We start from the raw sequence: 14,972 nt of genomic DNA, 5'->3' as shown, positions 1-14,972 counted from the left end.
ACACTGCAAAAGGAGGTTGTCCAGTGCGATACAGCCAACCAACTAACCTACTTTGCATTGAAAGCCCATTGAAACCCATCTCCCCTCCGTTTGGTTTGCAAAGGGGGGTATGTACTCTTCACGGAGGAGCTGAAAATGATGTTTTCTGGAAAGAGAAAGGCTGAAAAGGCACTCCAATTTCAAGGCAAGGCCTTCCAGAAGCCCTATGTTCAAAAGGACATGAAAGGCTACAACCGTGACGACTTTTGATATGTGAAACCTATGTTGCAACTTCGGAAGCCGTTTTCTCAAAACAGTTTTTTTTGCCACCTGTGTCGCTTGTCCCAGGGATTTCTTCGTGACCGCTGGGTCTATTTTGATTCCGTTTCTTGCATTACATTCCTTGATGAACTGTTCAGGTCGTGACACTTTTAGTTTTCCAGATTTGTTTTTTGTGATTTTTTTATTCAAATAATCGTTCACAGTTGACATGCCTGTTGCACATTAACCTAAAAAAAATGAAAACTAAAAAACATTGTGTTGTAAAAAAAAAATCTAAAACTGTCACGACCTCGTCCATTCATTTGGGAATGCAAAGCACTTCGAACAAGTTTTCTATCGTGTTTTATAAGCCGCTCAAGCTCGGTACAAGCGGAACAGAAAGAAAATTTCATACATAAAAAAGTTATCAAAATATTAACTTCAAATTTTTATGGTGTTATCACAGAAGCATTTCCAGTTGCTGCGCCAATTTTCATCAAAATCCACAAAGAAATAAAAAAGTTGATTTTGAAAGCCACGTCCCCCCTTAAAGGTGGACCTAAGTTTAAAGAAGTAAAAATCGCTTAACTTAATGCACGTTGTTGCCCACATGTGTGGAGGGTGTGTGCCACGACTTGGTTGAAACCATTGTCCATTTCAATCAAGTAGCATGGCAGCCGTTATAAAATAAAGTAGGTTTTTGGTGTGGCTTGCAGGCTTTTAAAAGTCCACAATATTGGAAATTGTAATGTGGTAGGGTGCATGCGTGATGCAAGGTGGTAAATGTACTGCACATTGTGACCGCCTGTTTGCCCTGTTGCAGGATGCCGAGATCCTGTGCTGGGACCTGCGCAACTTGGGCAAGGTGCTGTACTGCATGAAGAGGGTCGTCACCACCCACCAGCGCATGTACTTTGACCTCTCCCGGTGAGGACCGGGCTCGGAGTGCATGGATGGTGGGGTTGCCACATCGAGTCACGCTCTGTTCAGGCTGGTGGTTTTGTAGTCCATGGGAGCTTGCTAAAGTCGGCAGAAGTGGAACAAAAAGGCACACCTGGCCACAGTGACTGATCGTACACAGACACTGTGCCCGACCTGCTCTCCCATTGCTTTTGTGACCTCTCCAGCTTGTAATTCAACATTTGCTTGAGCTAGGGGTGAACCCGTTCCTCCAACTTTGGTGGGAAGGCAGGTGCAGGAATGCGAGGAAGGGAAAAGGCATAATGAAGCGGAGGATGTACCTACATGCAACGAAGTTGAAAAAAGTTCGCAATTTTTTGTTAAATCCAGGTTTTTGTTACATGCAGTTTTTGTCTGAATACGGGCACAAATCACACGAGGATAAAACTGAAATGCAAGGGGCATAAATTGAGGCAGTTGTGCCTCTCAGACACCTTAACAAAAAAAAGAAACTGGGTGATATTTGCTTGCTGGCACTTCTGTAGAAGTGAGGACTTGCATGGCACTCCAAGGGCACTGAGTCCCTAACGGGTTCGCCATCATCCTGTGCGCCAACGTAACGACACCAGTGGCGCATCCAACTGTTGAGCCGTCACCGTCAGCACGATCTTGAAAGCTTTCTACGAGCACCGCATCTGATATTTCTTCTGTTGCCAAGGCATCTTTGTCAGCGTGACAAAATTCCAAGCCGGGCACACCACCATTCATGCATAGTTCGTCTCACACTTTGGTCACATCCACTAGGTCCGAAGGCTCCTCTGCGCACAGGTCACCTTTAACAACCTCGTGAATCTTGACTTTGACGAAGCAATGTGCGATCGTCTGCGCTGTGACTTCCTGCCGGGACGCAGCAAGCATCTTGATAGCATAGGGGGGAAAGACAGTTCTTTTACGGCACGCCAGCCGAGCTTTGGGTGCGAGGGAAATCAGCGGCGGAGAAGGCGGGTACGGCTGATTGGCAAGATGCTCTTTGAACAGGAGCAGCAGCGGAGAGTGGGAAAGGGTAGACAGGGTACTGGCCCACTGCAAGCCCCGACATGGCAGCAGTGCGTTCACAATACGTGACATCAGGGCCTCTTCTAACCTTCTCTTTCCTCCCTGCTGCGATTGCATGCGGTCCTCTCGCAATCGCGTGCTTCCTTTATTTACTTCTTGCAAAACTTGCGTCTCGTGCTCACGAATTTGTACTAAGCTGCAACTGAAGGTAATTAAGGATCACGGTTGAAAATTTGTTACATCAAGGTCAACACCACGCCACCTTCATAACATGGATGTCGTAAATACACGTGCTTGTGTGGAGGTGTCACTGGGCGAGGCAGTGAAAAAAATTTAAATCCAGGAGTTCGTTAGAAAGAACCTTGATGCATTCAGGTTTAACTGTAGTCGGCTTTGGGGTCCTATCAATTTATGTCATTGGCCATCGTAAATACTGCTCTTGGTTGTGAACAATGGTACGCCTTGAGTTCATCCAAATAAACCATTTTGCTGCTCTTGTTGAGAGACAGCACCAAAGCTGGAACTAAAGCCCCCGTAAGGTCCTTTTTCCCTTTTTGTGGTGGTGTTTGGGTCAAAATTAGGCCTTCGGTGTTCTTTTGCGTGGTGTTTGGCTCTAGTTGTGAGCGGCTTGTTTCATGAAACCCCCGAGTGCATTTTAGTCTTTAGTCATCCTGGTTGGTCATTGGGTGTGACGGTGCAACGTTCTTCCCCCTTAACTTTGCAGGTGTGGGAACTACCTGGTGACGGGAAACAGCAATGGCATTGTGACGGTGTGGGATCTCAGAGTGGAGCCCTTGGAGCTCGAGGACAGCGAGCCCCTCAAGAAGCCGGGACTCTTCTTCAAGGCTCACGATGACTGCGTCAATGGTGTGAGGTGAGGAGACCACAGTATGCTTGACAAGTAGGCAAGCATACAAAAAAAAGGTAAGGGGGGGGGGGGGGGACTTCACATTGCTTCAGGGCCTTGAGCCTTTTGATGCTTTCATGATGAAACTTTGAAGTGAGTAAGCAAACAGAAGACAAAACTTCGGAGACTGTAGCGGCCTCGGTCTGGTGCCAGCGTAGTGTTTCGGCAAGAAGACTTTCTTTCGGACAAAATTTCTCCATACATACCAGTGTGACGGAGAAATGTATGTCGTGATGCTTGCTCACTGCCACCGTTACCACCATGAGCCTCTACTCATCAGCTGCGGGATGGCCTGCTCTTTGCCGCTGTAAATGTGCAAAATTATGAGTGGGATCAAGATCCTGCTCATTAGGGCGAGTGGAAGTCATCCCGCAGCTTACTAAATTGAGAAAGCAGAAAGAGCTGAAGGTGTGACCTTGTAGGGACAGTGAGAGGCAGCAGCAGGGCATGCTCTAGTCAAAGGAGAGCAGTCTCTATTCTGTTATTAGTGACGACCGAATTGAGGGGGGGAGGGTAAGGGGGGGGGAGGCTGTGCACATTTAAGGGGACATGCTCCTCGAAACAACTTTTTTTTAAATAATGAAGTTAGGAGGCTGAAATTTCATAGCTTGTAAAGATTGAGCTCCTCTGGTCATATATGCAATCAGATTTCGAATAGCTGCTCCGGATAAAATGTTACGCAGCATGACTTGCAGAAAAATGGCTTTTTTGTGCACACTTTTTTTTATAGTAAAAATTTTTCCTGAAACTTTTAAAATAGCCTAGGTGGTTCCTTATGAACTGCAGAGTGCACAAATCTACCTGAAAAAGCCTCATATTCATTTTCCTCACCACGAAAAAAAATTGACTGGTAGTGTGCCTTTTCTTGTTCTGTTTATTTTTGTTTTATGACAGTCAGAAATATCTAAGGACACAAATTGCATAATGAACAAGATTTGTGCACTCTACGTGTTATAATGAACATCTGTGCAAAATTTCATCGTGATACAACAACTTTAAGGGGGGACGCGGGTCTTAGAATGGTCAAAAATGGCCAAAATATCGATTTTGAGAAAATCCAATTTTTGGAATTATTGTGCCTTCAAGCACCTGCCTCCAAAATATCAACGCGAAATTCCATCGGGAAATACTCTAAAATCATGTTTTGAAACGCCTCGGGGGCCACGAAATGCCCCGAATCGGGCAAAAGTTGCTTGAAATTCCCGCGCGCCCCGCGGGCGAAGCAGCCGACCGATCGCCGCCATCTTGGTCTTGTTTTGAAGCTTGTTTCTTTGTGCGCAATTTGCGATATCTCAAAATGGCGTCGCTTGAGTAGAACGACCGCGCTTGCCAGTTTACCGAAGGCGCCTAGAGCGGGCACGCGCGGTTTGAGTTCGCCGTACGACCCCTCCCATTGGTCGGCGCGACTGCTGTCATGGCGGTCGCCATCATGGCGTCTGCTACGCGCGTCTGACGGAGTCCGCTCTTCTGGCGCAGCGCTCGCTTAGAGCAGTTTTGCTAGAGCTTTTTACAGTTTCTTCTAAGTCTTCCATCGCGTACTTTCGTGACTGATGCCAGGAGACGTACGTTTGAAGAAGACGACCCGTCATGCGTACGGGAAGCGAAAGCGTCGTCCGCCTATCCCAAAGTCGCGTGGTGTGACTTCGGACCGCTCGACTCCGCCGGATGAGAATCGTTCGCCGCCTCGTATTGCCTCGCCTGCCCCATCGCCTGACCAGCCACCTCCTGAATCCATACCTGGTCCAAGCACGTCTTGCCGGCTTGACACGAGGTATTACACGGCGGAGGAGATCGCCGCGCGTACGGAACACGCGGACGAGGTCAAGCGCGGTATGGAGACGAAGTCAGCAACGCAGCGGAAATTCGACCTCCTTGAAGTGGATTTGGCGCAGTCAGAGGAAGAATCAGGCATAGATTTTGTCCTAGTGGATTTTGCAATGCTGAAGGACCTTTTTGCGCACGTCAGGTGCGGCAAGTGCGGGCTGGCGGCGCCGGATTTGAGGAAGGCTGACCGGCAGTACGGCCTCGCCGTGAAGCTCGAGGTGACGTGCTCGGTTTGTGAACACCGTGTGGAACGTTTTTCCTCACCAAGGACCGAAGGATCTGGCAATATCACTCCTTTTGAAGTGAATATGAGGGCTTTGAAAAGTATTCAAAGCATCGGGAAGGGGGTGACTGCTCTGTCGGATTTTTGTGCTGGTATGAACTTGTCCCACAGAGGCCTGCACCACAAGACATTCCAAGCGCACTTGAGGAAAGTGGTTCAGGTTTGCGAGGACACTGCAGCAGCCTCTGAAGCTGATAGTGTGCGTGCCGTCAAGGACTTGTACTCGGACCTTGGTCAGCCGCCAAACAACATAGATGTGATGTTTGATGGCACGTGGATGACAAGGGGACGGTCGTCACACATTGGAGTGGGCTGCATCATTGAAGTGTACACCGGCTTGGTGATTGATCATGTAGTCCTCTCTAACTTTTGCTTAGGTTGCGCCATCGGACCCAAAGCTTCAGATGAGGGCTACGAAGATTGGCTGGCAGAGCACGAGTGCCAGCGAAACATTGACTGTGGTGCAGGACGCATGGAGGTAGAGGCAGCCCTGATAATGTTCAAGCGCTCGCTCTCCAAGAATGGGCTGCGGTACACTACCGTGATGTCCGATGGAGATAGCCGCACCATGCACGGCTTGAAGGAAGAAAGTGTCTATGGGTTTATTCCCATAGAAAAAAAGGACTGCATCAACCATGTGTGCAAGCGTATGCACACTGCCCTGCGAAGTGTACGTGAACAAAAGAAGGCCCAGGGTGTAACGCTTGGGGGCCGAGGAAAGCTAACGGACCAAAAAATCAGAAAAATCTCTAGCTACTATGGGTATGCCCTCCGCAGCCATGCTCATGACGTGCCGGCAATGCAGAAGGCGGTGCAAGCCACACTTCGCCACATGGCCTCCACAGATGGTGCTCCCGACCACAGCTTGTGCCCTGATGGTCCCAGCTCGTGGTGCAAGTACAACCGTGCTGTCGCCAACGGGGAGGAGCCCCCTCCACACAAAGACCCTTTGCCGGACTCTGTTCGAGCCGCACTGGAGCCCATCTTTGATCGCCTGAGTGATGAGGCCTTGTTGGAGAGGTGTGCAGATGGCAAGACACAGAATGCAAGTGAGTGCCTGCACTCTGTCATTTGGACTCAGGCGTCCAAAAACCAGCACGCATCACTGCTAAGCATCACCCAAGCAGTTGCCGAAGCTGTTGCGGTCTTCAATCGGGGCAGGAGAGAGACCAACGAGAGCATTGCGGCGGGCCTCGGCTACACTGCAGGCAGCTGCCTCCTTCGTCGGAGCCTTGAGAAGGACAAGAAAAGGCTCTAGAAGTCGACCACAGCCTTTTTGAGCAACGACGCCAGCAAGAGGAGGCTTGCCAAGCGGCACAAGGCAGACAGGTCTGCGGACTACAGCCCTGGACAGCTGTAAATCGGCATCAACTGGTACAGCAATCTTTCTGCAACTTGTGAAAGCTCTCCCCCCCCATTCAGAACTTCAGTGTTGCGAACTAAAAACTGAGTGCTTTGTCACAGGATCGCCCGACCTTTTTCCAGCCATAGGCCAAGAAAGTTTGCCTTTCGGCTACATTTATTTTCTCCAAAGGCTCTTTTGAGGGCCAACAACATGATGCATTTGCGGAGAACGCACTGCGCAGTGTCCCACCCCTGTATCCTCTCAAACTTCCAGCATAAAAACCGCGAATGAAATAGCCTCACCAAAGAACAAAAAAAAGGAGGGCACCTAAAGCAAGTTTCCCCCTCACACTTCTGCCGTACCCAATATTCTGGGTACCACAGTGCACTGTAATGGACGATGGCACTTTACGAAGGACTGTTGCAGTTTTCACGACGCCAGCAAGACACCACCAGATTTCATAACGCTAGCAAAATGCCAACCGATTTGAAGTCGATAAATTTTGCTAAATTCCTGATGGGGTCCGTTACTTGGTCTTTTGTATCTCCAGTTCTAGTTGACATTTTTGGAATCCAAAGACAGATTTGAAAATGGGAAGAACATGTCTTTGTTACTGGGAAATTTTGAAGCTACACTACTTACGGTTCATCTCATAACACATGGCCAAACTTCAAATGCAGTTTTCTCAGTTTCATTTTTTTGGTCACTTCCCTCAGCCTTACGCAGCTTTTTGGAAACTTCTTTTTGCTTCATAAGGTCAATCTTGGTACCGTTTTTTTCAGTACAGCCTGAGGCAGCCGATGACATTCTTAGTTTTTCTGTTTAGGCTACGCATAAATAATGACTTGCAGTTATTTTGATGAGCCAAAATATCGAATACTGCCATCTTTTGTGCTTGACATATTTTTTTAAGATGCCGCTACTTTAGAGAAAAACGAAGAATGTCATCGGCTATGGGAACTCTCTGGCTATCCATTCATGTAATTAAAAGCGACAAAATGCAATGCGAAAGTTCATTAAAGCTGCGTAAGAAATTACCTAATTGTGGTTTAGACTTTGTGTGATAACTTTTGAACTAACAGCACCAGCTCAAATATAATTGCATATTTGAAATCTACAGAGAAAAGCACATCTGTGTGCAAATTTTCATAAGTTTCTACCCATAAATAAAAAAGTTAGTTTTAAGACCCTCGTCCCCCCTTAAAGGAGCCATGAAGACAAAATACAAGTGGGGTTTATTAGAAAGACTGCTTAGTCCCGATAACAATGATACCAATATCATCGCAATCTTCGAACAAATAACGGAGATATTAAAGAAAACGTGTGAAGCCGTGGCGACCCCCTAGCCAATTTCCCGCAACTTTTCTATGACGTCACGGAACCTTGTTTGTGCGATTGGCGGCCGCCTAACTGACCTGTCGCGACGACACATGACTGGACGTCTGTAATGGGGCCTCTAGTTGCATTTGACCGCATCACTCGAACGCTAACGTGCAGTTAACGCACTGAAAATTATGTTTTATTGTTGGCCCATATGACGTCATTCTTGCTCATAACACGTCACTGTGGCGCAAAATTTGAAAGTTTCTAAATACTGCTTCCTTTTTTTTCGTGAAAAAAACATCTTTTGTGGCTGTAATGGAGCTGAGTGAGATACTGAATCCTAGTTCTTTCAAATTAAACGAAGTTGTATTTTCTCTTCATGGCTCCTTTAAGTGGGAAAATAAGTGTGCACAAACTCAGAAAACGGACAAAAACAACAAACTGAGAAAAACGCAATTGAAAGTTTATTTCTTTGGCAGATTCAGAAATTCTTGCTCAAACAACATGAAACTTGGTGGGGATATAGTCTGAAATGTCCACATTGAGGTACTAAAACTAGAACGTTCCTGCTGCACAAGTTGCACCCTCACGGTTCTTGCGGGTGTAGTCCTTGGTACAGGCCCGTTTCACCAGGCTGTGGCGATGGGACCTAGCCTCAGCAGTCAGCCTGGCAGACATCTGCCTGATCCTCCGCTGGTCACTTGCACTGCTTAGTTTAACCAGTTCTTCTGAAGGGAAGATTCCCAATTCTTGGAGAACTTGCTCAAAGCTAGTATGGCCCCTGTTGAACCACAACAGAGTGAGAGCAGTGGCCGTCTTCACTACAGTGAACTGCAGGTTGTACGATACCGTCCTGTGCCAGATGTGCAGTGCTGCTTCTGTCTCCATGGATGAGTAGTCGACATTTTTTTCACACACAGGGGCAGAAAGGCTTGCCACACTTCCTCCTCTTGCTAATCAAGCTTTTGGGGGTGGCTGCAATCTTGACAGTAGTTTGACAGCACCTCAAAATCCAGGCAGAGACCAGTGTCGAGAGAAATGGCAGTGCCAACTCAGTTGTGGCTTTTGTGTCCTTGTTTCTGCCAAGTACAATCAAACATCACACTGACGTCAGTCTGACCAGTTTGTAACACAGTTACTTGTTTTGCTTCAGCATGGTTGTCAGAGACGACTTTTGTGGCCGCGGCATGAACTTTCTTGGCAATGTTGGGGAATGTCTTTTGGTGCAGTGGTTTTGGTAGACCAAGAATGGCACAAAACCTGCACAGCTGATCGTGTCCGATGCCAACCACGCATGCAGCGAGTACCGCTTTCACATTGATGGCGAAACTATCACGGGGACTTCCCCTGCAGAGTTCCGGGTTGCGGCCTCCACGGCCGATGGCGGCAGCGTGCTGCGACGAGTAGATAGAAGAAACCACTCCTGCAGGGCACTCCATGTTTTTGCAATTGAGTTCCAGTACCGATGCGAGGCCCTTCCGCTTGTTTGCGACCTCAACTACGACGAGTTCGTACTTCCCGCACATCGCGCACGCACACGGGCCGCTCACAAGGTCACTCAGACCGTCGACTTCGGAGGTAACTGCGCTTGCACCACTCCAGTTGCCGACAGTCTCACCACCTTGAAAGGCTGAAACTTCTTCTCCGATGCGCTTACAAAGCTGATAGCGTCACTGATAAAACCAGCCTCGCCTGGTTGAGCCGCGCTCGCAACGCTTGAAGGCGCGTTGCCGTTAGGCCTCGCCGTGCCGGTCGTGCCGGCGTTGACCGCAATCGTCGCAATGCCGCGCCGCTTCCGCTTTCCCTTGTACGGGCGTGAAGTCCGGGACTTGCGGCGATGAAAGTCATGCTTCTTCTCACCATCCATGATTAACAACACACGATAAGGAAATAGAAAAGATAGCGCGAAGTAGTGAACGGAACGACGGAGGCGATGGCAGCTCGCAAGCGGCGAGAGCCAATGGCGGTCCCGATTTCGCGTCACGTGATTTAAATACCCAGTGGGAGCTCTCAAAACAGCGGGAAGAAATATTTTTTTTTTATTTTTTACGCGGAGATACGAAGCTGGTGAGTGGTTTGATTGAGAGAACAAGGCTTTTTCTACCTCTCTCAAGTGACTGAAATGGCAGCCAGCCGCGCTGCCGTGCAGCAAAAACTCTCGAAGACGGCCGAAATTCGGCTTGATTGTGTGATTTCTAGGCTCACCGGGAGTCATTCGGACACGATTTTCACTATGTTCTCGTATGTATTTCGTTTCCATTTTTTTTTCCATGAAAGAGGGATAGTCAAAGATTAAAATGCAAGTGAAAGCAAAAAAACGACATATTTTGAAAAAATGGCGATTTTTCGACCCGCGTGTCCCCTTAAGAATGTATGGGTCATCACATTTTGCAGCTTTACCCAGCTCTTCTGACAAGGAGTTGACCCTGCACACTTTTTCACTGCGAGTGTTAGGTACTCAGACACCACGCAAAGGTAGCAATAAGTGTTCGTGGCTCCAGTTGTTGGGAGTACTGATGCATTTTCATGTAACGGATGTCACATCATGAACACGTTTGAGTGCTTTTGCAGCCTTACTGCATAAGGGGAGATCAAAGCAAAAGAAAAATACACACCATTGGTCAATATTGAAAATATTGTTGACAATAGTTGGGGATCATATACATTGTTAATACTGACTACTAGCAACAGCTTAGTATCTGATGCCGTACAAAACATAACAGCAGATGGTGTGCAAGGTGGCATGAAATGCATGGAGGAAGGACAGCATTGCTATACAGTTGTGAGCAAGTACTGCTGCAGTGTAAGTACTATGAACAATAATAATAATAATAGCGAAAGTAAATAGCCATGTGATAGTGAAATGAAATTAAAACCTGTGCAATTAATTGTCATGAGACGTGAGTGGTCAGTCATTCGTGAAACATGTCATTGTTCGATAACAGCCAGTGGTGCCAGGGAAGTCGTTCCACAGTGCGATGATGGCGCATGGCACAGCAGGCGAATTGAATTTATGTGGTGTTCGTGTGAGGCTCAAGTGGTAATGGAGCCGTTCTGGCATGCATGTGTAGGTGGTTCTAGTGGCCTAGTCGTGCCAACATGTTTGTGCAGGACGCTGCGAGTAGTGATTGAGCAACAAGTTTCTAATAACTAAAGAGATATACCTAGAACACAAGTCATGTAACTTCAGCGCATAGGAAGTTTCCAGCCTTCAGACCCAGCTTGTCTTGTCTTCAGTTCCTTGTGGTTTTCCCAGTAGTGGACTCAGAATTTATCAATTTGTCTACTGATTGCATGGTTGCAGTGTTCGAAAATGGGCCAACTTTCAGGTTAAAGGCAGCTGTAGAGCTAATATTACCCCCATGGCAATGGTGGGGGATGCAGGCGGCGTTGTAGGGACCAACCGGCAGACAAACAATATCAACGAGCGATTCAAGAGGCTCCCATTGCTTCTCCGCTGCTTGCACTTGCGAGCACAAGTAATTTGCGTAACATATAAACGATAATGCCCAACTGCCTTATTCTATCACCTTCGCTGATCAGAACAAGCCAACAACTCTGCTAGCAGCAATATCGGGGTGCAATGATTATGCGAGGAACTGTACCGTGACTGGTTTGACTCCACTGGTCCCATGTGACGTGAGTCACCTTTGTCCTCCATCCTGACAGGCTACACCACATTGTCTCTGGATAGCACCCTTTCTCTAGTCGTGCTCCCTACCCAAACATTCTCCACTGTAAGGCATAAGCCGAGAACCATGTTAAAATAATTTAAGCATTTCAAGAAAAAAAAAAAAAATCAACGATTGAAGGTCATTGTGGGAGTGCGAGCATTATGGGAGTAAATACAGTTTATATGTTATGGGCCATTTGCATTGGGTCGCGCTAATGATGAGTTTTGTTCGAGTCATTTTTAAGGGCAGTATGGTCATGAAGGCTGCTTAATAATTTGTGGATAACGCAGTCGTTTGCAAAAAGTCGCATGGAAGGTGAAACGTTGGTAGAGTAGTCGTCAGGGTAAATTAAAAAGAGTAACAAACCTAGTACAATACCTTGAGGCACACCTGACGTGACGTCAGGAAAGGGTGAGCTGAAGCTGTTGACTGCAACAGGATGCCAGTGGTTGCACAAATTGCACAGGGTGATTTATTCCCACCACCAAGTTTAAAGAAAAGAACTATGACAGTAGCACTGTTTTTATTTTCACAGGTGGGTTTTAAAAAAAAAGAAGACATTGTTTGTGACAGAATTCATAACTTCGTTGTGATTAATAGAAAAAAGTTTATAAATTCGCAATTTAATTTTTGGCTTTAGTGTGACTGTTTATAATAAAAAACTGAATGCCAGTATTAACACAACACACAAAAATTTCATATATGGTTTCTGGAGATACAGCGTAGACCGCTTATAACGTATGTCGCGGGAGCCGCAAAAATACGCACTATAAGCGGTACCGCACTATAACCAAAACATGCGCGATTTTAACAACAGACATCGCAACCTACCTCTCAAGTCGTCCTATATTTATCATCACTCAAACGCACAGCACTTAAAAGCAAAGGCCTGGTTTTATATCGTTTTTTTTTTTTTTTCCACATCAGCCACTGCTGCAGGGTCTTACACATTGCAAGCACGGTCTTACAAATGGCGAGCACGGCTTTAACGTTGTGTTTGTGTTTTGGAGGATCGTGGCTGCGTTTTTAGCATCTATGAACAGATGCCGCGAAACGTGATTAAGAACGCCAGCGGGATTTCTTTTCTTTACCCCACCTTGTGTTCACGATGCCGAAGGTGGCTGCTTATCAGCGCAGTGCACTGGTGGTGGAAATCTTCGGCTTCGTGCGGCTCGCTTGTTCGGAAAGGGAAAGAGCGGTGGCTTATCTGCACAACGTTCTAAAGTGCAAACCGCATGGAGTGATTTCTTCTCGCGAAAACATGCAGTGCACACCGCAGGCGCAGCGACGCTGGCCCTGTTACAACTCGCGTGGCATGCAGCGCAGTAAGAGGCGGCAATGTGGCGTCGGCCCTGGCCTGGAAGTGGTGCAGGCAGCTCCAGTGACCGCTTCTAACTGCTCGTTGAAATGCCGCACGAGGCACAAGCGAGGATGCTCACGCAAGAGAAGAGCTTATAATACGGGCGAAAAGAGGAGTATGAACTGCCAACCACGTTGCTTGTGAAAGCGCCCATCAAAAAAGACCATGGTGGTGTGGTAGGCCTAAACATCTCTGGCGCAGCCAGCCGGCTGGTCAGAGCATTTCAGATCTCCCGCCATTAGGTGCACGTCTCCCCATTGGTGCAAGTCGTCAGGCTCCTCCCACTGCTACGCGAAGAAGCCACCTCGAGCGCAAAATTGTCGACACGAGTGTGAAAAAAATGCACGCGCAATGCCAACGTGCACGAATCATGTGCGAAAACGGGCCATGCGGTTCACGCTTAATAGAAACAACTTGCCGCCCGTGGACGGGGATGGGTGTCGCTATCTTCCGAGGTGCGTCCAACAAGGACAGTTGGGGTTATCACATACGCATGAACTAAAGGATGCCATTCTTTTATTGTGTGTCGAAGTTAGAGGAGAGCAAGGGGTGTGCACTGCATCAGATGGCCGATTTCATCCTTTCTTTTTTTTCTTTTGCTACCCTAAAACGATGCCCCAGCTGCGCCAGTCGATCAGCAGTCCCGCCAGAAAAGCGCACTATAAACGGTAATGTGCTTCGGCCAACTGCATTCTAATCGGTATGCTCACGCATTAAGTTCTATGGGAGGTGAACCGGTGGTCACAAAAACCTGCGTTATATCCGGTCCTACACTATAAGCGGTTTCGTTATAAATTGTCTACACTGTATATACACACCAAAAGTGTGACCTCGAATAGAGAGGCATTTCATATATTATTGTACGCCCATCATCAGCTGGGGAAAATTATGTAATACACCAGGGCTGATCTATTTGAGGTCCACCTTTGGGGAGAAACATTTATACCAGAAGCCAGGTAGGGAATTTTTTTAATGTCGGATAATGTTTGTTGATATTTGCCTTCGTTTTTCCAACATAACGTTTGGCCCAGAAACATTAACAGAATGATCAATTTGTGAGTTGTGTTCTTTATGGCAAGAAACATCTGCCTGGGCTACATGCAGAAGTGACGTTCATGTTACTGTCGCAGCTTCCTTGCAAAATAGTGGCAGATTTAAATACTGCACCTTGTATAACTAAAAGAAGGCCTCGTGAGGATTTAAGATTATTGCTTCATTGTCTTGGATGCCTAAAAGTCCAATCTAGCTGTAGTGAATGCAACTTACACCTCTTAGATTGCTGTATATTAAACACATTTCAGACTGCAGACTTGAAATTATCCTTGATTTTTTTAGAGAAGAAAAGAAACTGGTGAAGAGTAGACCTGAATTTCAAAAGAAACTGCAATGCCTTTCTTTTTCCTTTAATTCACACATTTTGTGTTTCATGCCTCGCAGCCTCCACCCAAGCCTTCCCATCTATGCGACCACTTCTGGGCAGCGGAGATTTCCCGAGCTGTGTGAGGACGACAACAGTGATAGCTTCTTCGCACTTGAGGACAACGTGAAGATGGACAGTTCTCTCAGGCTCTGGTGGATAGATGACAGACCGAAGCAGGCCTGAGGGTTAGTTAGCGTGTGATGCAATTACTGTTCCTATCATTCATTGTCAAGTTAGCCTTGTTTGTTTCCAAGATTACTTCATCTTCTTCCGGTTACTGTGTAACCAGGCATTCTCATCGTCTCTCCATCCTTGCTGCACGGGAATGTTGTAAAATAAATGCCATACTGTTTCAGTTTTGCCTGTCGTCCTGTTACCTTTAAAGAATGACATTGTTTTCCTATGTGCAGTAGTTGTTCTTCAGTGCCTGAATGTGGGCTGTGTCGCTTATACAGGGGTTAAATTCCATGTGTCATCTTAGTACATGCCGTAAAAGCGACCTCCTTTCTGTGCTGGAATTGCCATGTTGTTTTGTGCACTGAGTGTTTTTTTCTGGTGCCAGACAGTAGTGAACAGAGCCATTCTGTTCAGTAATGGTTCAGCCTTGTCTGATGTTTAGAGTGTTATACTAAAACAGTCG

General features: G+C 47.0%; 1 protein-coding gene across 1 annotated transcript in view; it reads left to right on the top strand.

Moving 5' to 3' along the window:
* Nucleotides 1–14,673, top strand: part of Wdr79 (Telomerase Cajal body protein 1 homolog) — a 43,050-nt gene extending 28,377 nt beyond the window's left edge. The window contains exons 8-10 of the mRNA XM_077698106.1: nt 1,064–1,167; nt 2,921–3,070; nt 14,350–14,673. Of these exons, the coding sequence (XP_077554232.1) occupies nt 1,064–1,167; nt 2,921–3,070; nt 14,350–14,515 (420 nt within the window). The 3' untranslated portion in view covers nt 14,516–14,673. The remainder of the gene's footprint in view (nt 1–1,063; nt 1,168–2,920; nt 3,071–14,349) is intronic.
* Nucleotides 14,674–14,972: the final 299 nt, after the last annotated feature.

This window comes from Haemaphysalis longicornis, unplaced genomic scaffold (assembly GCF_048455015.1).
Source record: "Haemaphysalis longicornis isolate Haplotype H1 unplaced genomic scaffold, Haemaphysalis longicornis Haplotype H1 scaffold_2, whole genome shotgun sequence".
In the NCBI taxonomy this organism is placed as follows: Eukaryota; Metazoa; Arthropoda; class Arachnida; order Ixodida; family Ixodidae; genus Haemaphysalis; species Haemaphysalis longicornis.
This window is presented reverse-complemented; position numbering and strand designations above follow the sequence as displayed.